The following is a 26,542-nucleotide window of genomic DNA, read 5'->3' on the forward strand; positions in this document are numbered from 1 at the left end:
GGTTAGAAGAGCATGATGATATGCTATAACATGCTATTTCTCTTGGCCATCCAAGTAACCCATTTTAGTCAACCTATACAGCATAAAGACCACCTGCTTAATCTGGCAGCTTTTCTGTCAGCCAGATAAGAATTACATCTAAATCTTACAAAATTGTTAGACACTCCTCACTCCTTTCCTCAAATAGCCTTTTGAGTTAATTAATCCCCATACAGTGCAGCAGTGAGGCAAACTGTGTCAAAAGGCCTTCCTTCCTTTTACCCTGTCGTATGGCCCTTTCTTGAACAGAAATTCCCCATAACCTGGCCTCTCTAAATATGCTCTCTTACTATGCTTGGTGCTATCTCAAAAATGAAATCCCCCATACTCTGGACCTCTTTAAATGTCATAGAATGCCAGTATCTGAGCATTTAATGCAACTTCAACGATATAAGGACGTGGAACTGATCTAAATCTTTAATTAGCATTTGGCCCTTTACACATCACACTATGAGTAAGAATCACCAGAAACCATGTAATCATAGTTAGTAGAACCAAGAGAATACTGAACTGCCAAAATAAATCTGATTGGTACTAGCTTTCTTATTCTGGCTCTTAGTAAAACCCAGAAACTCGCCTGGTCCAGTTAAAGTAAGAATCCAGTCCACAATATTGAAGTAAAATTGCCATAAGAACCAAAGAATCACCAGGAAGATGCTTTTCAGGAAAGCACATTTCCTTCTCATTTCCATAATAGAGTTCAAATGCTGCTGAACTCTCATCTGCCTGCTGCTGGCTGAAAAGTCAATAACCATGACTAGAGTCAACTCATAGGGCTTTTAAACTTGCATATACAATTTTCACCCAGTGCCTCCAGTTAAAGTTTCCGTTAGAGAATTGTTTCAAGCTGCTGCTTGAATGTTAGGGTGACTCATCCTCATATTCATGTATTCCCAAAACAAAATCCTGCTATTTATTCAAGAGAGAGAATAGAGGAATTATTAAAAGATTTCCATTTTGTTAGGTGAATGGCTCACCCTTTTAGCTTCTTGAATGGTTTGTCAGTGATTGGAGGCAATCTCATTATTCCAAGAAAAGTTCTCTTCTGATATGGTATATCAGCTTATCTGCCACTTACACATTGTGCATTCACATAGTACTAAAAGGTCCATTCTTTTGTAAGTCATTTCAATGTATCAAATAAATGATACCCTGGTATGAAATTAGTCAGAGCTGACCAAATCTTGCAGGCAAAGCATTGTTGCTTTTTCTTAGGATTTGAATGTTATAAAGAAACTTTTATGCTCCAACATTGCCAATGGTGCAAACCTTGGCAGCACGCTTGCATCTTTCAGGACCACATAATTCTTTTTTGGAGGTGCCTGAGGAGTCATCTACCAGATCCTTGTTTGCATCAAACTCTTCCAACTTTGCGATATTTGAGTTGATGGCTGTCCAATGTTGGCCCTCTTCACCATTTGGTAAGCACTTATCCTTTTGTAGTTCTGACGCATCAGAATAGCTTTTATATTTTAGGTCACTTCCTTCATAATGTTGGTGCTTATCTTTGTCAATGGCACCCTTAGCAGGCAGCCCCTCAATTTCAATTTTTCTGATTTGAGCAGGCTTCCCAGAATCTTGAAAATGATCTTCTCTAGTATACAGATCAGTTTTTCCTCCTGCATTATCCAAAAAGGTTTCTCGAAATAAAGATAAATGACATGATACCAGAACCTAATTTAAGCAAAAACTCACCAAGCTAAAATGGAAAATGCAGAAGGGAACTCGAGTGTTAGATAATGTTACCTGATTTCCCAGCTATAGGTTGATCCAAGATCTTTGTCAGCATTGATGTTCCAGGGAACAACATCAAGTTGATGTGATTTAGTTGCTTCTTCTCGTCATCCTCAATATGCTTAAACCCAAACCCCGCTGTCCATGTATCAACCACTTGTGGAATTGCCGACAGAACAAGCATCTTGACTTTGAACAATATCAGCATCTACTTAAAATAAAACAAAAAAGGATCATGCGCATAGGTAAGTTCACATATAAAACATAAAAGAGAATTGGCTGTTACTATATATTGCTAAATGTTAGACAGAATCACATATATCACACATGAAAGTAAATACTGCACATTCATACAAGGAATACTTTGTATTGTGCTTAGATATTTTCAATTGTTATTTCCCCAGTTATAATATTCTATTATTCTGTGCATAATTCTTCCCAAGTTTACAAAGAGATTTCATGAACTACTTTCTAAGAAGCAGAATGCAGAATAAAATTACAAATTCTAATAAAGCAAGGACCAGTTTGGTAGAACAATCGATAAGCCCCACCTTGTACATGAAACTCAGCCAAACATAGCATAGATAATTCTCTCTGAAAGTGGGTAAACTTGTTTGGATGAAATCTTGCTTGGATTCTAGGGAGTGAGGAAAAGTTCCATATGGGCATTGCGTCTATTCTGTGGTAGGAGATAATGGTGTTTTACTGTGGAGATGGAAAATTCGTCTAGTGCCAAACATCACTGTGATGCTTCAAAAGCTAGGAAGCGAGAGAGGCCCAATGGTCAAGTGGGCAAAAGAAAAATAATATCACAACTTCAACCTCAAATAGGCAATAGAATTTCGTTTATCTATGCCATCTTGTTGAGGTGCCCTTCTACTTCTAAAATACTAAAAAATACCCTCTACAAGAACAATAGTTATACATTTGTGACGCACTCATGCAATAGCTAATACTATCCCAAATTCCTAGTAGTGTATTTAATTAAAAAAATATGTAAACTAATCAATTTTTTCCTCATTTGTCGTAACTCAGGTTTAGAAACTCGAGATCAAGATTGTGATCAGCAACACAAAAGACCGATACATGTCGGTCGTCCGTATCGGCCATGCAAAATAGATCGAAATATTTTTTAATTATGTAAAATTTTAAAAATATTATTTAACAAATACATTAAATTTTCTTAAAATTTAGGAAAAATGATTAAAAATGAGAAAATAATAATTACTTATATATGAAGCCTAAAAACTTAAAAAGATACTTACACAAAACTTTAATAAATACCTAACCAGCCTCATAAATTCCTATGGTCATTGTCATTATAATCACCATAAATGAAGAAGAAGAAAAATGAATATTTTACTACAGTAAAGAAGAAGAGAGAGAGAAAGAGGCTAAGAGAGAGAATGGAAGAACTTAAAAAAATTCCATCACAATGAAGAAGAAGAAGAGAGGGAGAAGTAGAACCGAAAAGGAAAAAAATTTGCCACAGTGAAGACAAAGGAGAGAGCGAGTGGAAGAACCGAAAAGAAAAGAAAAAGAAAAAAGAATTGACGTAGTGAAGAAAAGAGAGAGTGGAAGAACCAGTCAGATCCACTATGGATATGACCCAGTTGACCTGAACAGACCGATCCTGATCCAGATCCCGATCAGGATCAGCCAATTTTTCAATCCATGGTGGTAACCAACTTGTAGCTAATCCATTGTAGGGTAAGAACTTATGCAGATACTTTATCAATAGTTGACTTGTGATGACTAAATAATGGCCAACTTGTATCTAAGGCTTACATAATTTGAAATATGTATTTTTTTTAAGAAATTTGAAATATGTTTGACTAAAAGTTTTGTGGCTTTTATCTTGCAATGCGTTTTCGATTCTAGATGTGCTTAATTTCACCATTAAGAGTAGCAAGTGACAAATTATGTTCTTAAATCCTTTGAGACACATGCTAGATCAAAGGCTAATCATTTATTGGTGTAACCCATTTACCTATGTTAATTGCCATCTTTTATGCTAATATTTATAGATCGCAAAAGCCAGAAGTTCAGACTAAATACTGTTGAAATATGTGTATGCAATTGTGTGCACTACAATTAGAATCTATTTTGAGGAATAGTTTTGAGAAGTTTGTTATGCTTATCAATGTTCTTGGAAAGTTCTCCAGTTTTTGCAGGTCTCACTTTTTTAGGCAAGCCACCAAATCGGAAAAACAATATTTCCTATTCAATTAGGATTTCCTCCATTTTTCTCTCCCTCACAAAACTCTCCTCTCATCCATCTGTACTCACCGAAACCTTATTGTATTCGGTAAGGACTCTTTCTCACCCCCAAGTTTTATTCTCTCTTGCATGCAAGCACACTGAAACCCTAGCCGCTGAGATGAAAATAAATAAGTTGATGTTATGTTCCAACTTCCTAGTGTATGGAGTTTTGCTTCATCCACTAGCTTGTTATGGAGAGATTATATATATATATATATAATCAATTTTTGTCTATTTAATATTTGGAATATGCTTCAGATTTTAGTTACCTGGCATGATCACTTAATTAGCTCAATGAACTCACATTTCGAGTAGAAAATGAATAAAATAATGCAGGGCTTAGAAACTAATTCTGTCAGATTAATTGTTACACAATGTATCTGCAGTTGTATACTCTTGTTATATTTGAACAAACAGGTTTAAAAATCTTAGCTCTAAGAATCCTCTGGTTCTCCTTGAGATGGAGATAGAAAGTGTAATAGAGAAGTTAGAGATTGGACTAATGAGGCCATATGTCAAATGGCAACGGATTATTTCTTGGAAAAACTGAATTGGTTATAAAAGGAAAGGTTTAATGTATCGACCATTTTGTTCAGCACAAAAAGCTAACTGAACACAACAGAAAGTGAATTTACATGTAATCTGGTAGTTAAGCTAAATACTTTTCTGTGATATTTCTATGTAAGAATGTATTGATAAGATATCATAGGGATGCATTAAAAAAAATGCCTAATAGGTAGGACCAATAATTTGCCATGTTTGCATGATAATAGAAGTGTAATTGTATTTTTATCTTAATTTTTCTTTTTAGTGCCAAGGGAAGTAAGAAAAGTTGTTGCTGGTAGTAGTCAATGGCTAGGCTATTATAGGCGAGTTGGAGTCCAAAAGGGACTCAGGCTTGACCTAGTGCTAGCATGAGTAAGGGTAGTAACCTCAAGTGCACATGGGGCTACCACAGATATATTGCTAGGGTGCCCAGCGATAAAGCCAAAAAGATAAGTCTATTATTTCAAATGCATGTAGAGCATTAAAACCAATACTCGCTTTTAACATCATGTATAGGAGGATAGTTAAATTGAGTCTTTAGCTTATCATGATATGGTAAATGAGAAGCCTGACATGACATCAAGGAACCTAAATAACATGAAGATTGCAAAATCAGGAGTGAAGAGACTAGTTTAAATGTTTCATTTGATAGAATTTACATATTAGTTGTTACAAACAATGGATTATTACTTGCTTTCTTGTTTGGAGGATCTGTAATAATTTGATGCTATTTAAATTAATTATGTGATTCAAAGTTTGAAAAATCGGGATCGGGATTGACCTCCTAAAAGACCAATACATATCGGCCACTAGATCGGATTATTGTTTAATTACATAAAATTCTAAATATTATTTAAAAATGTAGAATTTTTTTAATTAAAAAAAAAAAGGTAAAAATAAGACAACAATAATTACTCACATATTAAGCCTGAAAACTAAAAAAAAAATACTTACTCAAAACTACTACAACGAAGGAGAGTGAGAATGGAAGAAATGAATGAGAGAAAAAAATTCTGCCAAAGTGAAGGAGAGAGAAGAAAAAAAAAACTGCAGTGAAAAAAAAGATGAGAAGAAAGAGAAAGAAATAAAGTTTGTCAGAACTAGATTTCTACGTCGAAGAAGCAATAACTATCATAGAGAGAGAGAGAGAAATAGTGAAAGAGGGTAATAATGAAAGAAGGAAAAAGAGAGAATGCAAGGAGGAATTCGGATCGAGTTTGGCCAACCCCACTCGATATCTAACAATGACTAGGATCGGGTTTGGAATGGGATTGGTTGATCCTTCGAACCATTATTCGATTGTTCTTAGCTTCTTATTCAATAATTCTCTAATGTTATTAGAATTTTTTAACATTTAGTTTTTGTGATAGATTGTAAGCCTCGCGTCCTAGATCTCTACTTGAGACCTTACCTCCCTCCCTAGATATGGGTTGTAACAACATTAGTATATTTTTCATGAAAAATAAATACTAATTCACTAACTAAAGTTTGTCAGAACTAGATTTCTATGTCGAAGAAGCAATAACTATCATAGAGAGAGAGAGAAATAGTGAAAGAGGGTAATAATAATGAAAGAAGGAAAAAGAGAGAATGCAAGGAGGAATTCGGATCGAGTTTGGCCAACCCCACTCGATATCTAACAATGACTAGGATCGGGTTTGGAATGGGATCGGTTGATCCTTCGAACCATTATTCGATTGTTCTTAGCTTCTTATTCAATAATTCTCTAATGTTATTAGAATTTTTTAACATTTAGTTTTTGTGATAGATTGTAAGCCTCGTGTCCTAGATCTCTACTTGAGACCTTACCTCCCTCCCTAGATATGGGTTGTAACAACATTAGTATATTTTTCATGAAAAATAAATACTAATTCACTAACTACTCTAAAAGCTTAAGTCATTAGAGAACAGTGATTTTAATCTTTAATGTTCTAACACCCTCTGTCACTCAATGATGGCTGTGCCACAGGCACAAACCGTGCCGCGGCACTTGCCGACCGTACCGTAAGAAAAGAAGAGAAAAAGGAAAGGGATACTCATCTTTGCCTTTGCAGTCGCTGTCGCCATCGCTCGCCGATTGCCGCTCGCAGCCCATTGTCGCTTCGTCGGATGCCCTAGCCCGAGAGAGAAGAGATCGAGAGAGAGAAAAAAGAGAAATGGGGGGTTAAAATTAAGTTGCCCCCTCTCTCTTGATCTTTCTCTCTCAGGCTAGGGCATCCGACGAAGCGACGGCGAGCGGCAATTGGCAATGGGTAGCTCGACGACGAGGTCAATGGTGAGCGGCGAAGCTATTAGGAGGGATGGTGTAGCACCCGTCGTGCCACTGCCGGTACGCCGTCGGCACGGCCATCCGTGCTGTCACTTCAAGACTTGAGTAGTCCTAGCGAGATTCAAACTCAAGACCTCCTACTTTGATACTATTTTAAATGACTAGTTGACCTAAATACCTCGCCTCCTTATGTTCACAACCCCTAATACTCCACATAGATAGATGATAGATATCAAAGATATATAGCCCAGCACAAAGAATAGATATTAGAAAATAGAGAATAAAAGCAAGCTAACGAGATCTAAAGTTCTGAAATTGACATCCAAAACATTTGGCTTTGGTACCTTATTATCTCACCAGCTGGCTCTAATATCACAACTCACCAACTGCTCTAAAAACTTAAGGTGTTAGATAATAACAATTTTAGTATTTTATACTCTAAAAAAATTATATATATATTTCTACCAAGGATGTTAGTATCGGTCGATCTCGATACCACCCGATCCTAGTCTATTGGTTGGTTTCGAGGTCAGATCAACTAGATCGGCTAATATCGTCCTGTATCGGACTCATTTCGGTTGAATCGGTAGAGACCACCCAATGTGGGTAATTGAAATGAGTCATAGGCAACCAGATACCTTCTTTCATCCCCCTCGACGTAGGCGACGAGCTCCTCGAATGAATCCAACAACATCTCTCTCTCTCTCTCTCTCTCTCTCTCTCTCTCTCTCTTGTAGCAATAGAGAAAATAAAAAGAATGGGAGAGTACAAGGAAGAAAGAGGGAGAGAGTGGGAGAGTGCGAAGGAGTGACAAGGGGGCACAGAGACACACACACACACACACACAGAGAGAGAGAGAGAGAGAGAGAGAGGGGGAGGGAGTTAAAGAACTTTTTAAAGTAAGAGATGATAAGGAATGGGAGGGAGAGTGAATTGGGTAGAGAGAGAGCTAGTGGGAAGAGAGAAAAAATGAGATATTTCATTTGTGTGAGAAAGAGGAAGAGAAATAAAGATCGAGGATGTAGTATATATTTTTAGTTTTAAATTTTATATGGCAGTAATTTATATTTTATATATTTTATTTATTTAGGATTTCTTATGTATTTAAAAATAATTTTTAAATTTCATGTAATTTAAAAACAGTATAATACGAATAACCGATATTGCGGTATGGCCAATACGTATTATTTTTTCAATTGGCCGAACCCGATTACTTGGAAGTTGGAACCTTGCTTTCTGCCAATATTAATTTCTCAATATTGAAGTAAAAGTTAAATATTATTAAATATTTTATCTAAAATACCATTTCTACATATCTCAATTTAAAAGTTACCGTTTATAACATTATAATCACTTGAAAAAAAATATAGCAAATAAGTCGCATAGAAAAAATTTGGTATGTGACAAAGGGAAACAACTACCCTTATCCCTATCCAATCTTCTACAACCAAAACCACTTTATTATCCAAGGTAATCATTGTTCTTTCATCCTTGTTTTTTCCAACCATACACCAAAACATGAACACATACAAGGATTGCACAAATAACTTTCCCCTCAATCCACCAATTGTGAATTCCTTATTCTGGAACCAAAGAGGTCTAAAGAAGCAAATTAAATCTTTAAGGAGTAGTAGCTACATTACCATCATTAATAGGTGCTAACTTATTAAAGACATTTTGCACAATATTAAAAACAAATCAAGGACCAAAGAAAAGATTTCAGTAAGACAGTGTCCACTATCTTCTTTCTATTGTGATGACAGGACTACTGTGAAAGCAGAAAGCTACCTTTTCTATGGCATCCATCAACCGTCTACACATTCCTTGGCGGCGATGCTCACTACAAGTTGCAATGAGAGGCATTTCAGCAACTGTTGTTCCATGCACCCTGCAAGGAAGAAGACGATAACTTGATAAGCACATAATAATTGTAATGAAGAGGCATATTTAAGGTGAAACCTACATTGTAGATTTCCCAATATTGCAAATTACAAGTTCATGCAGATTATATGCATATTATATAGGAGAAAAGTCTTGCAAGCAAATGACCCATGGGATAAGTCTTCCACCTCACAGGTTCTTGGCAGGCAATGATGCACTCTGTTGTTCTTCATTACTGAGGAGGTTGTTTCCAATGCTCATGGCCACTTGGGCATAAGGTGGCAAATCTTACCTCCACAATAAACGACACCCTTTTGCAAGTAACACAACCATAAAACAACAAAAAGCTTAGCATTAAAAGACACATGCATGACCACCTAGCAAACTGCTAATCATGAAGTAGCTACTTGCCATCGATGCAATTATACCAGAACTCCATAATGTAATATAAACGAAGTATTTGGATATTTTTCAGTTACGATATATTTTCAGATAACATATATTCTTAATTTCTTATGACACTAGTAGCTTTCATACATCTGTAGGCATTCTATAGTTATAAATCTGATCATCAGAAATTACCATAATAGATGAGTTTAATTAAATCAAACAATCACATCCTCCCTTCAGTAAAATAAAACACACCACATTCTTAAACCTACATAAGAATTCCTATATCCCAGCCAAAGAATAAATATGGGATGATTCAAACATTGACAAGTCCTCTTCCCACACCAGATAACACTCGAAAGATAGGCATGAAGTCAAATACCAAATTGCTTACCCATGGCATCAAAGAGCAACATCTAGATAGCTTGGTAATGTATGGTTTTGCATTTCAGATAATATAGATATCTGTAATCTACTTTTAGTGAGAACCATCACTTGGTGAATTAGTTTTCCCAGCAAAGTACTTAACCTAGAGTACCAAAGCATTTACCTGATGGATGCCACTGATATAACTTCATCATCCTTCTCCAAGACTACAGTGTAAAATCCTTGATAATTTAAACGAGCAAAATCAGACCTGATGTGAAAGATATCTAAGTTAATGATGATACAGCAATGGAAAAACACCAATTATTGTGGCAATAGGCACACATAAAGAATCAACTACAACAATAAATATGAACACGTGGAGAGAACAAAAAAAATTGACAAGTAATACTCGAGCAACTAAATGGATTGTCGTGCCGGTCGGCACAAGTCGATATATATCGTCGTGAATTATTGGCACTGATATAGGAGATTATATCGATATTCCATCATGGTCACCTATACCGATGTGTGCTATTAGAAATTGGACGTATCTTACTTTAAACAAACCTAATTTGAGGTCATTTTTGTCCATTTTGATGCTACAACTAGAACCCCTCACCTTTTGCTCATTTCCACATAGATTCCATCATTTATTTTTTATTAATATATTAACCCCTTGTATATGAAAAACCTCTAAAATGTTTCTTCTGTTAGTTATCCATTAGATTTTTCTGTTAAAAATGATTTGTGAGTGTCATATGATCAATGTTAGGTCCTCTAAGAACTATTTTACTCTTATTTTAGAAGAAAGAAAGAGAGAAAAATTGAAGATAAAATGATCATTTGATGTTTACCATTGATACCATCCGAAGGGTGAGAGATTTTCCACAGTTTAGGTAAAAGGTCAACGTGTACACACACACACAAAAAAAAAGATAGAAGGGCATATGGAAATTGATAATAGTTCAGAGAGTTTTAATGTAATCATCCTTAAATTATACTTCAAACTTTAGAAATCAAAGGAAATTTCCCCCAAGTTATTTGCTCCAACTTAGAAATTTTGGAAAAATCATGAGAAATAAGCTAATTTCATATGTTACACTAATATCTAATGTTGAAAGACTTTAATTTGGTCCCTAGAACATATTTTATGGTCATACAAACATTCAAAGATTATTTTCTGACATGTTAAGACTGTCTAGTGTGCCAATGGCACTACAGGTCTATAGCTATACATACTGTTCCGAGTCAAAATCGGCATGCCTCATGCCATCGGCACAATATTCTTGTGGACTATTAATTGTGAGTTGAAATAATGGCACACAGATAAAATTGATCGAGAAAAAAATATTAGCAAACAGTGAAGCCAATTGTATTCCCTAACAACAATCCAAGGAGGAGAAATAATTAAAAAGTTATATTAGCACCAAGTTGAGCTAGCTTTAGAATGGTTTCTACTTTTCACTTGAGAGAAAACAAATATGCAGTGTTACTCCTTTAAATAGATGTAACATAATTTATGCTATATTAAGAAACAAACTGAGATAGCTGGTAATATGCAGTTTTCCCTTCGGAAAAATTTACTGTTTTGCATATTGAACCTCAGGGCAGCGAAATTCTCACAAAAGTTTTCAGGGAGCACACATATTGTCCAAGATTTTCATTTCTTTACCTCCTAAATCTACCAACGCATTCAATACTCTAAAGATAATAGAAAGTAAACAGGTCGAACGGTGACCGCCTATGACCCAGATCAAATGCACAATACAGAAATGATTTAATGTAGTAAAAGGAACTGCAGTAGGTACCTCACTCATTTAGCAATTCTTATTGGTAAAAATTAAAATAATATTTCGCAGTTTGCAAACATTGTCACGCAGCATCTCAAGGATTAAAGATGGACTTGATTGGAAAAAGGTGAGGCATACAATTAGATGGGCACTCGCTAGAATTATTTGTACAGTTTTCCACAATCAGTGCCAACCCACAAAACAAGGCATGTATACACATGAGCTTCTGACTCAACTGCGCTATTCTGGCCAATGCAAATTTAAAAAATTTCAGCGACACCCACGTCAAATCAGGGATGATATGCCTAGTTCTTAGTCTGTCAATATCAACTATAGAATCTTAGGCATTTTTTGATTTGAGGCTAAGTCCTAAACTTTATTAGTTGGTCTCACTTTTTAGTCTTGATTTTTTGGAGAGTGAACTTGGTTAGATATAAAAATAATAATAACATATTAGGTTACTGAACCAGGTTATGGGTCCTTGAACTCAAAGCAAACAACGCCTTAAAGCATAATTCAACACTCAAAGTCTTTGATAGTTTCTAGTTAGAGAGAAAAGGTTAGACGATCTGAATCCAAAAGCCGCATATTAGAGTTTATAAATTATAATGAATAAGATTATTTGGCTTTCTACATCTCTTCATTCCATTCTTCCTCCTGACTTCTCTTTCAATCAAATATGTCCTACATTAGCCGGCTCTCTATTAGAGAGAAAAAAAAAAGAGAAGATCTAAATCCAATTTATAATGAATTTGTTAAGATTATTTGGCTTCTCTACATCTTTCTTTCCATTCTCCCCCCTGACTTCTCTGTCAACCCAATATGTCCTACTATAGCCTGCTTCAATATAATATAGTCTGCATCTCTTTCATGTTTTTCATCAGGTTTACATCAGTCCATCAATTCATCATAATAATTTTTTTATAATATTTTAAAACTGGGGATTGTCTCTGATTCTCTCATAATGTTTAAACATTGGAGGTTATCTCATTGGCTGATGTATACAGACATGCAAATAGGACTTTCTTTAATCTGGACATCTAATCCATGTCTCAAGGTATATGAGTGATCCTTTCTAAAAATTACCATGCATTTCTAAATTTGCTAACAACCCAACACCTGGCTATAAAATGACTAGCTGGTAACTTACATCAGAAATTTATCAGAGTGAACATATATGCTCATAGGGAAAGGGAACCGACTAAATTCAGAAGACTTTGGGTGTTAGCCATCAAGTATAATTAGGCTTAGTTACAGAGTTGCAATATCATAAGCACTAAACCAGTTAAAGAACGAGACATGAACCTCCTTCCAAGTTACAAAAAGAGAAAGCAAAACAGATGAATAGTCAAAAATTTGTAGAGCATGGCAACATGCAAGGCATGAAGGAGCTTCTATGAAATTGATTGCATTAGACAATCAGATAAAGCATTTTGATGAGCTGTAAGATCATAGAAGTGGAAAATCAGTAAAGATAATCAGTAAAACCTTACCCTAAATTGTATAAGACATGGGGTATCATGTCTATGCCCGTTCTCGGATCAACCATTGGAAGAAAGCATTCCTCCATAATAGTCAGGGCTATTGCTAATTTTGTGTTGCATTCTGCCATCAGCGCAATTTTTTGTGCAGAATAAACTTTTTGCTCATCATGATTGCATCTGAGAATAGTCCATGCAAACCCATCATCGAGACTGTTAACCACTCCAACCCGAGAACGCAGGCCAACGTAAATCTGCTAGCACCAGAAAAACAAAGATGACAGTTCTGAACTAATAAGTGACATCTGGAACGCATCAGCCTGATTAGAAAGAAGTTATACGATGGTTCTCAGGAATCATGCTGGAAACTTTCAAGAACCTCCAATCTCTTTATTATGCAAGTGTTGCAAAAAAGCAGTTGGTGGTAATTTCAAGGAATGGTTAAAGAAGACAGAAAGTGAAAATTGCAACATTATCAGTGATAGTTCAAGCAGTATAGTTGACCAGGGAAACAAAAGAATACTTGTACAACGCACTGCTGGTGTCTGGCCATTCAGAGGAAAATCCGTCAACTTTAGAAATCGTGAGGGTTCAAGTCCCTCTATCCCCCAAAAAAAGCCCATTTTGCTTACTAAGCTAAGTCTTTATCCTATTTTTTTCATCAATGGTTCAAACAAAATTCATTATCTTTCTCATTCATTTTACTCTTTCACAAATGAATCTAACCAAACATAAATCTTTGGATTTTATACCATACAAATGAACATATATATATAGGCAAGGAATCTCTATTATTAAATCATTCATAATTCATATCATTATCCTTACATTTACTAAGTCATATTTTATAATATTTTTTTATTCGCCAGAGGGAGTATCAAGGGATCTATCTTTACAGCCACATGACACACCTTCCTCACTTCCCACAATCCTTGGAAGATAGGAACAAGCACCTCCTATTACTTTTGCCTCTCTCAGTTCACAATTTTTATGTGATCTATTCTGGACAAACTAGAGCAAGATAGAGATACCCAACATTCAAATACCTGGAATTTTATGCATCTAGCCTACCTGGAATTGGAAGGTATGCTCAGAATGGAAGGTAAGATTTGTCATTTTAAAATACACAGAATTGCAAAGGTTAAAAAATAAGAACAACTCTTGTACCTTATTATGGAAAGTTTGCAATAGCATTATAAAATGGACAAATATCTTTCTTACATTCGAAACACTCAATTATCTGTCATATAAATATGAACCATGACTAAAGAAATTTCAAGAACATTGCTCCTGGAAAATTTAGCGGTTAGCCTAAACTGCAACAACTACATAGATAGCCAAGTGCCAACTAACTTTTTATAGCATTCATGCAAGTCCCTATCTTGAATGATTCTACTGGGATACAAATTTAGCATCAAATTCTAGAGGGGTGGTGTTAAACATATGCTAGTTCAATTTTTTTGTTTTTCTCAAAATTAAATTTCATTCTATCTAATCACATGTTGCTGGAAAAATGAACTGTCTCGAAGACTCCAACTATAAGAAGGCTATAAGTATCTTTTTACTCCATTAAACTGCAGAGGGTTTCCCAGTACAAACAGTGGTAACTACAAGTACCAGTCATGAACACATTAGTTCCACAGCCCATATGGGTTCTCAGAAAGCCCTCAAATTGTTTTGGGTGCTTCAATAAGCCGCCAAACTTTTCCATAGGGCTTTTATTCAGAGATAAGCTTATTATTAACCATTGATCAATGATCTCACAACATTTGATTCCGCCAAGACAGCATTGCAGCTGTAAGGCTAACTTAGGTCAGATATGAAACCACTACCTAACTAATTGAACATCATAATAATTAGGCGGATAAGAAGTAACCACTTTGTTGATGTGGTGCTGAAAATTTCAAATGAATGGAGAGGGAGGAGTGAATCCTACTCTAGTCTAGCCTTATGATATAGTCTATAATTTGTACATCAAGATCCTTCTACTCAAGGTTCGAAAAATTAGAATCGGGATTGGTCTTCTAAAAAACGATACGTATCGATTGGATCGACCGTATCAGTCGCCTGAATCAAATCAGACTTTTTTAATTACATAAATTCTAAATATTATTTAAAGATACAGAAGAATTTCTAAAAAAATAAGAAAATGACAACAAAAAAAAAATAAAGAAAGAAAAAAATATGGTGCAGTAAAAACTAAAAAGAAGAAGATATTAAAAAGAGCGAGTGGAAGAAACCAACCAAAAGAAAGAAAAACTATGGTGCGGTGAAGAAGAAGAAGAAGAAAAGATTAAAAAAAAAAAAGATAGAGAGTGAAAGAAATGAAAAAACTGCGAGAGAAATAAAGAAATAAAATTAAAAAATTACATACAGGAGTGAGAGAGAGAGAGAGAGTATGGATTGGTCGGTCCGGCAAACCATGCGAGTTTTACTAGATTTATATTAGCTATCTTGTCAGCTTGTCAGCTCCGGTCCAGGTGTCCATACTAGTCTATTATTTGTATCCTTCAACAGGCGACAGAAGGAAAACAAGTGAAGGAAAGAAAAGCAGAAGAGGAACTAGCAATTCTGCACGGAAGGAAAGAAGCAGCAGAACCTTCCTCCAACAAGTTTACTACCCTAAAATGTTATTATGATCAAGCAGAGAGAATAGAAGAGGAAAGGTGGCAGAAATCATTATAACATCATATTATTCCTTAATCATTAGATGCAAACTAAACAAGGATAGCAAGGTGTCAGGCAGGGAAGGTTGCTTTTCTATCTTCCTCACAGGTCATTAATACATAGAAGAAAAGGTTGGGATAAAGGTAATCTATCAGGGAAGGATGTGGACCATTGAGCAGAGATAGGTGATTGTATGCGAGACACACAATAGGGGCAGCTCCAAGATTACATTCAGTATGGACTTTTCTGTGAAATCATCCTCAACAATGGAAGTAGTTCGGTTAACAAGACTATCGGCTATGTCTAACAACAGATATAGGGAAAGTTTACACTCAAGTTTCCAGTTCTACATTATGGTACAGATACATAAAGGGATCATAAACACAACTTTTCTCTAGCTATTATCTCAATGTCTCAATGATTGTACAATAGAAGCATGCGAGTATTGAGCTTTTAGCCTTTTACCAACCATTTAAGTAGTTGATGTAGGAATGATAAATACACAAGGACAGATATTTAGAACCCACAAGGTAGGCCTGCTATATACGCAACGATAGATATTTGGCAAGGTTCTAAGTATCAGTTTCGAGATCAGGATCAGTTGCTTGAGAAAATGATATGTATCAACCATATCAGCCTGCTTTTCGAATGTTTCGGTTGGGGGTCGGCTGAATCGGTCATATTGGCCAATCTATTTCAGCGATAGAGATTAGGATTGGTTAATACTTCAATCCATGATATTTAAAATCCAAAAGGTAGGCCCAACTTAAGAACAAGATCCAAAAGGATATCATGTGTTACCAATTTATGGCAAGTGATAGGTAATGATTGTTTTGTAGAATTAGTCACTTATTCAAAGATCTTTGCTAGCAATTATTTTCTAGGGAATTTTAAGAAGCACACATTACATTTGACCTATCTATGATTCACACCGCATCTTTGAGAATTTTATAACCTGAACCCTCATTTTCCCTTATAATTTTTATTTAGCACGCTGGATTAAGTTGAACGATACCAACAAGAAAATATTCCATTATAATATACTAAATAATTTATAAAATACCTAAATTACCCTTGTCTTCTTCATCCTCTTCTCTCTCATCTTCCCCACCATTCTCACCACCTCATCATGTCCAAGCCGGAGGTTTTGATTCCCAAATCAGAGTTAGTTGAGATGATCAGCTTGCTCCATCTTCTTCGGCGAACCTTCGATCGAAGCAATGATAGGTAGAAGAGGAGGGGGAAGGAGAAGAGGAGGAAAAGGAGGAAGATGAGGGAAGAGGAAGACGAGGGAAGGTGATGGCGACGACGATAGTGAGAAGAGGTGGTTAGGGAAAGATGGTGGAAGGATAAAGAGGAGAAGAGGTGGCAGGGGAGTATTTTAGTAATTTGGTCAACGTCAGTGTGTCAAATAAAAATTATAGAAAAAAAGAGAGGTTAGGTTAAAAAATTCTCAAAGACAAGATGTAAATCACAATATAGATAAAATATAAGATATGGTTTTTAAAATTCCCTATTTTCTATGCTAAAGAGATTCCTCTAGATATAATGGGAAAGATTATTTAGAAAAGAATAACTGTTAGAAAGACGAAGGGTCAAAACTGTCATATAGTTCGGACGTAATTCTTTTCATTTTATTTTAACATTTTCAATAATTATGATGATCGTGATTTAGGAAATTCAAAGTATCTGTAGGCACCAAATAGGGAGCTTCACTTGGTATGATGGTAACACACTTGTCATTGTTGTACCATGCGGCCCAAGGGTTCAAGCCAGGGAGACAGACTCTGCATCAGCGAGGTTAAGATTGCACTCAACCATGCTCTCCCTAGATCCATGTACTGGTGAGGTGAGAGCATCATCAACCAGAATGCCCATAGGTACCAGACTTAATAAGGACCTCCATGTCAGCCCATGAGGAATAATTGAAATGAAATCCTCTTGATAGCTCACTTCAAGTTCTGTTTTTATGTCACCTTTGCCCTCTTTTACCTACCTGTTAGGAAAATCTGGTAGCCTTATTGACATAATATAGTAGATTTGCTTATCGAGAAGTTCCTCCTACATATCATTTTGAACAAGAATAGTTTTGATCTAATGTTGCATGAGTTATCACACAATACAATGATATTCTAATTTGTTATTTCCAGTTATTTTTCATTATAATATCTTATATAATTGTGATTAGCCATTAGCTCATTTGAATAGAAACAATCAGTCAAATGCTGGACTAGGTGTATAACAAAACTAGCTTTCATTATGTTATAAATACTAATTTAAAAAGCACTCCAGTACTCCATTATTGGAAATCTTAGTACTTATTAAATTGCCAATATTCCTAAGTTAGATCAAAACGTGAATATGGCTGAACGTGAGAGAATTTCTAAACCCAACCATATTTTTGAAAGTATTACCATAGCAAAGCACATTCTTTATTTAGTTCTCAAGATAAGTCCAGGTAAAAGTTAGGCGCTTCATTTTTCAATGTCATATCCAATTAAGGTCAATGCAAATATCAAACAAATTCCAAATTAATTTATAGTTAATTTGGTGTGGGTTATTCTATTAGTGATTGATGATTTGATGCACCACAAAGAATACCTTTGCTTTTGTCTTTCCTTTTTTTAACTGTTACAACAACAAAAGAAATAGAGAAAGAACTCAAGAGCCTACCATAAAAAGAAAAAGAAACTAATTTAGCAGGCAAGTACGTAGCATTTGCTTGACATTTCCTAGTATTAAACAAGGATGTTTACTGAAACAATCATACCAATCCAGGCAACTCTGCATATTAATCTAGTTACTAAGACATCTAAGTATTAGTCGATTAGAAAAAGTCTAGTAGTTGGCAACTGAAATATTTAGGGGCCCCTACCATTCCTCCAGATTTTCAATTTCGAAGAGCGCAACACAAGGACAGAAGCAATATGATGCAGTTATAAGGCCAGCTAAACAGTACATTTACCTAAAGGATACATGGTCATGCCTGTGTTAAAAGATTCTCTGCAAGCACTGACAACCACTTTCCTGCCAGTCATACATAAAGCTGGTGATACTAAAGTAATCACAACCCTGATAAGGGGAGAATCAAATCATTACGCCTAAAGAAAGATGATTTTTTGTACTTCAACAAATAGAACTCCAGATTTCTTTGTCATTTCCTCACCTTTGAACAAAAGTAAATGCATATCTGTATATTCAACATGTACCACAAGTATACTCATGGTAACTTAATGAATAATTGTTCAAAAACAGTCCAGATTCTTCAACAATAATCAATCAGCAATATACATAATTCCAAAGCACTAAAATAAACATACCTCTTGACAATTTATCCCACAAAACCAAGAGTCAGATCCCATATCCGCATTGAACATGATGTTTTCCTTTATGCAAGTGTCATGATCTGGGAATGACAAGAACCTAGGCTTAAGGAAACTTCATTTAGAAGGGAAAATTATGAGGATTTATAGATCCATGAAACATTTAAATAAGCCACAAAATTTGCAATTGCCTGTAATTATGTAATTATGCCTGATTGAGTAAAGATTGAGAAAAAGAACAAAAGAAACCAAGCGCGCTGTGGAAATTACATTTGTGTTCACACTGAAAGCACTCTAAAATAGATAAGGAACTTGAAACCTCTTTCCCACTAACAGCATTTCCACAGTTCTGGCAAATGCAACTATGGCAATACCAACTACCTTCCGGAAACTCCTGAAAGGAAAAAGAGGAAAGGTCAGAATTTGACTTTAAATATCTTTGACACAACCTAAGATAACAAATTCATATTAGAAATATTAAAATAGGAGGAGAATAGTGTACAATTAAGTGATTAACTAATAAAATAATAGGGAAATTTTAGAAAGAAAGAAAAGCCTAGCTGGTTAAAAATGAGTCTGGAGGAAGTTAATTTCTGAACTAACAAAACCATCATAATACACTTATGCAGATCAAAGAAAAGAAAAGACTAGGATGGAATAAACGAAATAGTTGGAAAACCAACCAGTATCGACGAACATAGCATTATTGTGGCATGCACGAACATGGATATCCTTTTCCATAGGAGAGGTTAAAGTAAACGTAAGATGTTGGGTCATTAATGGTGACAAGATCTGAACCATTTAACTAACATGTTGATTTCAGTTCGAACAGACAAAAGAACAAATATGAACACGACCCATTTAATAATCCAACTTGTTTAAAGGCTTCGGTTTCATGTCACATAAGTGATTGCCACCCTTAGGGGTTTGGTGTGTGCTATCTTAGTTAATTATATTTTTTTTACTTTTAGTTTAATTAATTGTACATTATTTTATTTTAAAAATTTTATATGAACCTGTAATCTAAGGTTGTGTCAAATATATTTAATAGTCAAATTCTGACTTCTACTTCCTTTCAGGGGTTTTCCAAAGGTAGTTGGTACCGTCATAATTGCATTTGCCAGAACTGTGGGAATGTTGTTAGTGGAAAAGAGGTTTCAACCTTTCAAGTTCCTTAGCTATTTTGGAGTGCTCTCAGTGTCAACAAAAATGTAATTCCAACAATATTCTTGGTTTCTTTTGTCCTTTTTCTCAATCTTTACTCAAGGGATGAAGAAGTTTTGATTCTTTACCCCTAGATTTATGAAGAAGTTGCTCATAAATTCCCTAAATAAGTACATCTAATGCAAAGGCATCTTACAAATTTCTGCAAAAAATACCCTAGATTCACTAACTTCTGTCACAAGATCCTAAGGTAAGACTGTCCTTATTCAAGCTTTATAAACCTTCAGAAGAAACCAGGTAAATCATGGCCTCCTTCATTCCAAAAAAATTAATGTGTATTACTTCTTTCCTTCATTTGTTGTCCATCTAAATCATGAAGTAGATGCACTAATGGTCCTTTTTACTAAAACAAACATAATCACAAAGCAGAATTAGCTATCTGAAATCCAGATCCTTCAATTTTTCTATACTTAACGGAGTGACTTTGGTATGTAGGTTTCTGGTTTAGAATAAATTAAATGCTCTGTAACTTATTTGCAATATATCCCCACTTTCATGAAATAATATGAAACTTTACTCAAGCAATATTATAGTACTGTAGCTCTTTCCTTTTACTATATTCAGCAAAATTACCAGATGAAGAGTATGATTATACTAGCTGCATAAAAACTCAGTTTTCAATTATATATAGGAGATTGCTGGAAAGGTGTGACTTACAAATAGGAGAACATATCAGATAACATTTAATGCCAAAACAATTAAAATACAAGCAAAGTACCTGTGCCAAGCATGCCAGATGGTAAGTAGATGGGCAGCTATCACAGCATAGTAACTCACCACCATCACCACAAACTCCACAAGTGTCATCATTTTGATCCATCTCTTCAACCTCCATAACTCGCATGCGACCTTTCCTGGTTCTGTATTCTGCAGACCAAGCCTCAAGCTGACATAGAGTGAATGATTTGCCAGACTGAAGAAAAAGATTTAAGGAAGAATTTTGGAGCTTTGAGCCAGCATGAGCTTTAAAATCAGAAACAGAGAGGACATTGGTGCAGCAATTACAAAGAATTCCATCCCTAGTGACCCATCCATCCTTGATGACTGCATTGTTCTTCAGATTCCAGTATTGCACGACATCTTTCAGAGATACAACGCCCATCTCAATCAACCACCAGAGCATGGTTCTTCCTCCTGAAGTGGATTGTTTCCTATCCAAAGTGGTTTTCCCACCTTTTCCAGAAGTATGCAGGAGCAACTTACGACCAGAACATTTAAGTTTTCTCACTGCTTTTGGTTGTGTGGATTTTACATTTGAAGAAAATTTACTGCAGGAGGTAAAATCTTTGTTTTTAATGATAGCAGTGATCAAAAGGTCATCATCATTGACATGCAACGCATGCGGTCTCTTCCACCCAATTTCTTTCCAAGATTCGAATTTCTTAGTCTTGGTACACTTTTTAGCATTTTGTGCTTCAGGAAGGACACCAGTGTTAAGATCCAACATGTCAGCTTCATCATTGTTCCCATGTAATTCCTCAGGAATGTGGCTATCATCTGAAGCAAGAGAAGATTCCTCAAAATCAGGATCTTTATTCTGGTCCGTCAACAAAGAGGCCATTGTTGGTTTGGATCTGGTCATAGAAGTTGCTTTTCTGGCAATTGGGTTCTTTGGTTTGTTAATTTCCCCTTTTGTAGGTTCCATCCATTTTTTAAATTCTAGACGACCTGATACTCTGCACACACCAATGCTTTCGCAATTTAATCCATTTGATTCTATTTCTGATATTTTCTTGGACTTCTTACGTGACGTTTTGATAGAATCATTGTTCGGCTTTGCCGCAGACGACTCTAGTTCAGATTTCGAAGCCTTAAGGTTCACACCCTTTTCAGCTGTAATACTACTCTCCATGCCAAAATCAACCCTCAGATTAAGATCTTCTTTATGCACTGAATAAGCATCCTCCCTGATGCTGGTTCTTGTAGAAACAGAAGGAATATTTCTTTCTAATCGTGCAGCTTTTTCAGAAGAACTATTCCAGGAAGCTTTTCGACAAACAAGCCCCACTTTCTTTTTGGGAGAAAGGAAGGTCTTCCGCTTACTTTCTTTAACAGTGCAGGATATGCAAGCACAAGCAGCTTTATCAGGCTGCAAATTTGGAGATAGTGAATCAGAATCAGGAATTCTGGCTGATAAATCATTTACAGAACTATCTGGATCTTTGCTGTCAGCATCTTTATGTCCAAAATTAAATTTACTGGCTGACCCAATTGTTCGATTTTGTTCAGTAGCTGACTCCTTGGAATTCTTATTATGCAAGCACTTGGCATCATGAAGTCCCCTATCTATATGCCTAACATGGATGTTAAGCCTTTCATGTGTCTCACCACAGCAACAAACCTTCTGTTTTACATGCCTAGATTCACGCCTGCTCTGCATACCATGGCAATGTTGCAAAGTCTGGTGGCTGGTAGAACGTTCAGTCATTCCTGTCTTACATTTGAGTTCAGGAGTTGATAGCATAGCCTGAGTGGTGCAACTGGATGAGTACAGGTTGGTTAGTGGAAGGCAATTATCAATTTTTGTCCTTTCATCCTCTGACATAATGCTTTTTTTCCCACTAATTATAAAGGTAGAACTATTGACAGCTTTAAGGATCCTTCCCTCTCGCAGGACACTAATTTTCTTGTTAATGCACACCACAGCCATGAAAGGATCAAGAAACTGCCATCGCTGCAGAAGAGGAAGTGTGGTTTCTGTGAGCTGAATCTTTTTTTCAATGAATGCTAGTGTATCAATGAGATCATTCCAAAAGGTGTCAATATCTGCCCATTCCCTTCCATTTTTATCCTGTTCTGAATCCAATGAACTGGCATATAATCTTTGGCCACATGCCTTCCAAGCTTGAGAGAGTGACGTAACGACAAGTCCTTTTTCAGGTGCTGTGAAATAAGAAGCCAGCTTGGCCCTATCATTCCTTACACGAGGATCAATTTTCCAGCCTGCATCCTGCAGAAGGTCATGTGCATGTGCACGTAGACGGTCAGGAAGATCCCTAATAAAGGCTCTGTTTGGGGCAACCTTGGCTTTGTCAAATTTCATAATACTGTACTCCTGCAGACTTTGGTTCATGCTAGTAAGAGTTCCAGGCATCTCTATGGGGGGAACAAGTGCACCAGGTACCAAATGCCCGGAAGCAATGCTCTCCTGGGAAATAGGAGACATGACAGATTTAGCATCGGTGGTTTTATTGTCGTATTCCATGACTTGACATTTGTCTTTAATATTTAACTCCACACAATCATCAGCATCACCTGTATCATCCCCTTCTCCCTGTACATTTAGTGGATAATAGTTAGATAAAATGCGTTGGCCACAAGTTTCCACTACGAGGCATGATTGACTTTGGCAAATGTGAAGAGGAACTTGCTGGAGAACATCTGAACTAACTTTTGCGGACTCCAAGTTGACCGAGCCATAATTAGTCATATAATGTCCGTTATCTTCATTATTGTAGCTCAACTGACCAAGGGATGATAATTTTATCCGCTTGGCGACAGGGTCTTGAGCATCTACTCCAGCCCAAGAAGAAGAGCTTTCTAAGATGCACTCTGATTGACCTTGTTTTCCAGGCCTTACCCTTGCTCCCTCAGAATATTCACCAGGTGCATCTCTAATGGAACAGTAACTAATCAAAGCTGAGCTCTCACTATTTACATTCAACAACGGTTTTGAATGAGTGGTATCATCTGATTGAAAGTTTGATGCTCTTGAAACACCAGAACTATTACTTCCACTGTTTGCGTTATTTCCATAAAAAACCTCCATAAATATCTGATGCTCTTCCCTCGAGCCATCAAATCCATCTTCAGCAATACCCGCAAGTTCTTCTTCAAACAGCATTCTCACGGTTCCCTCTTCCTTGCATGCCTCTTCATCTTTCGACTTCTCTTCCACCATTTCCAAAGAAAGTGGTGGAATCCACATAAAAAGTACCACAATTGAGAAGAAATCAATTTTTTTTAGCAAATGCAGTTAGATAACACCCTCGATCTCTGGTTGGGGGTCCCCAAAATGAACCAGAAATCCACCAAGAGAGAGAGAGAGAGAGCACAAAGGAGAAGATCAGATTTTTCTACCCACAAAGACCCAGAGGAATCAAATTCCAACCCAAATTTCCAGGAGATCTCCCCAATGTTCAAAAGATAGAAGTAACTACAAAACCATAAGCTTTCTCCCCACCTTTGCCCTGTCAGGAAAAACCTCGATCTCCAATGACCAGAATCCCAACACACTCATAGCGATCGACCATTACCAAGATCCAACAAAGGGGATCAAAAATAAAAAATAAAAATTCAAATAACCACCACCAATTTAGGTTCTTGATTCCTTCAAACTCCAACCTCAACAATTCAAGAGGCTGGAATCATCTCAGGGATCGCCACAAACGAAAAACTTAACCCAAAAAAAGAACCCCCAAAATCACCGCAAATGCGCGAACAAAGCCGAAGATCGAAGGCCAAAGAGACTCATCTTTACAGAGATCGCCTCGCGAGACTCCAGACTCGAGCCTCAGCCTCCTTCCCCTTCGCCTCAGCCGCGCCTCTCCTCCGGCCAGACCGCCTTCCCGAGACGCTTCTGAATTCGATGCGGGTTTAGGGGAGGATGTGCGCTCTCTCGACTTCCGTTTTGGACAAGCCCAAGGCGAGAAAGGCGACGCCTTTCACCTCCTTTTTAACCCCCTCAGATGCCTGCGAGAGCAATGTGGCACAAAAAGGCCAAGTTTGGTAACTCCCTTGTCAGAAAACAAACCAATCACTGTTGAGCTGCAGACTGGAAATAGACACTAGGAGAGTAGGAGGTGAGCGAGTGAGGAAAGCGTGCTCTCTCTCTCTCTCTCTCTCTCTCTCTCTCTCTCTCTCACACACACACACACACACAAAAGGATGTGTGAATTATTTTCCATTTGGAGATTCTTTTTTTTTTTAAGTATCAAAGACAGTTCGAATTGAAATGAAGTTTTGCCTTAATTGCTTCGTAATCTTCGTGACGTGTTGCTATGTCGTTCAATTCAGGTATGCAAGCTTTCAAGTTGAAAGATTATATTTGCCGAATTCGGTGCTTATTAATTCACAAGTTTGTTATCTAAGTTGCTATATATTTTTTTTCACTCAAAAATAAAGTTTCTGGACTGATAGTTTATTTAGTTTTAAGTTATAACTTGATACACGAGAATAAATAGGAGAGGTGGCGATGCCCTTATGACAAGCCTAACACTTAATTGAAATATATATTGAGCAAGTACCAAATAGACAAGCACTCATGCAGAAAATCAAGCGAAGCGAGTAGACTTGGAAGCAAAGCAATCCTTTCTGTTGCCAACATCGGCCGCCTTGAAAGAGAATGCAAGTGTAAGAGGACTAACGTCATGTGGCTCCAACAAGGTCATAATAAACTCAATCATCAAACTTGCACAACAGGAAAGACTAAACAAAAAAAAAAGACAAAATATGAAAACCCCCTAAAATTGACAAAAACCAAGATTTGGAGCAGGATGGTGGCAATAATAATAGAATTGATAGCAACAATGACGGTGCAAGACAACGACAGAGATAAGAAAGGCAACATTTGGCGGTGCAAGAGGGCAATGGAGGTGGTAAGTGGCGCAGCGTCGATGGAGGCGCATGGGATAGAAGAAGGGATAGTGGGAGTGCTACGATTGGCGAGAAGGAGGAGATGGGGGTAATAGGAGTGTGTAAGACAACAGAGGAGATAGGAGGAAAGAAGAAAAATAATGAAACTTTGACGGGAGAAAAGAAAGAAGACGTTGAGAAATAAAAGAGAGGGAAAAAAAATTAGAGAGTAAGAGGCTTTGAGAAGAGGGAAGAGCCTCCTCATCCCATAAACACTTTGGCTAAGGGAGAGTGGAGGGGGAGAACCCACCTACAAGAAGAATAAACATCAAGAGGGAGGCGGAAAAAAAATATATGCTAGGCCAACACTTTTTCCTTTTTTCACCTCTCTAAGTTGCTATATCAAACAGTTCAAATTTGATATTCTCTTAGTTATCAAGCTTGGGAACTTAGAGAATATATGAAACAATTAATTTGGTCAGAGATATAACTTTTTAATCGTATAAATAACGTGTAAAAGATATACAATCTTTTTGAGGTCCACTTCAAAAAAAAATTTCTTACCTGCATCGCCGTAGTTTCAGATAAAGATTTTGTGGACCCTCTCCCATCCCTCTCTCTCTTTCTTTAAAGTTTTCAGTGCAAGATATTCTTAGTTGCAGGTTGCATGGGATCTTTGAGAAAGAGAAATCTTAACCTCATCTCATGTTCCAAGATACTAGAGGTCCATAAACAATGCTATTTATCCACTCATTAGCTGCCCAATTAGGTTTTCAATCAAGACACATGGAATTAAACGCTTTTAAATAAAGAAAATGATTAAAAAAAAAACAATTGGATATTGCAATGCATTCATAGTTGCATTAGCTTGGAATGGAAGTTCCTACTTGGGTTTGATATCAACTAGGAAATAACATCTTGGTTCTCTATGAGTATGTGGGTGATGAATAAAGCAGTTGAATGAGTGCACAATAATTGGGAAACAAGCACTTC

At 36.5% G+C, this 26,542-nt stretch overlaps 1 protein-coding gene across 1 annotated transcript; it reads right to left on the minus strand.

Annotated features, from left to right (window-relative positions):
- LOC140791981 (increased DNA methylation 1) lies at positions 1 to 24,744 on the minus strand. Its single transcript, XM_073142727.1, has 8 exons — positions 20,694 to 24,744; positions 19,022 to 19,145; positions 18,749 to 18,834; positions 12,774 to 13,015; positions 9,672 to 9,758; positions 8,639 to 8,738; positions 1,786 to 1,981; positions 1 to 1,658 (listed from the first exon to the last, which is right to left on the minus strand). The coding sequence occupies exons 1-8, from the start codon at positions 23,901 to 23,903 to the stop codon at positions 1,279 to 1,281; spliced, it is 4,425 nt and encodes a 1,474-aa protein (XP_072998828.1). The 5' UTR covers positions 23,904 to 24,744; the 3' UTR covers positions 1 to 1,278.
- Positions 24,745 to 26,542: the final 1,798 nt, after the last annotated feature.

Source organism: Typha latifolia, chromosome 7 (genome assembly GCF_019914945.1).
Source record: "Typha latifolia isolate L0001 chromosome 7, TyphaL0001v2, whole genome shotgun sequence".
Classification (NCBI taxonomy): Eukaryota; Viridiplantae; Streptophyta; class Magnoliopsida; order Poales; family Typhaceae; genus Typha; species Typha latifolia.

Bases quoted from the DNA above. Each gene is read 5' to 3' on its own strand.
- LOC140791981 (XM_073142727.1), bottom strand. From the start codon at position 23,903: ATGTGGATTCCACCACTTTCTTTGGAAATGGTGGAAGAGAAGTCGAAA. The intron at 13,016-18,748 runs GTATGTTTATTT...TGGTGCTAGCAG, and splicing joins GTGGGATAAATTGTCAAGAG to ATTTACGTTGGCCTGCGTTC. The intron at 1,982-8,638 runs GTAGCTTTCTGC...TATTTTAAGTAG, and splicing joins TGATGGATGCCATAGAAAAG to ATGCTGATATTGTTCAAAGT.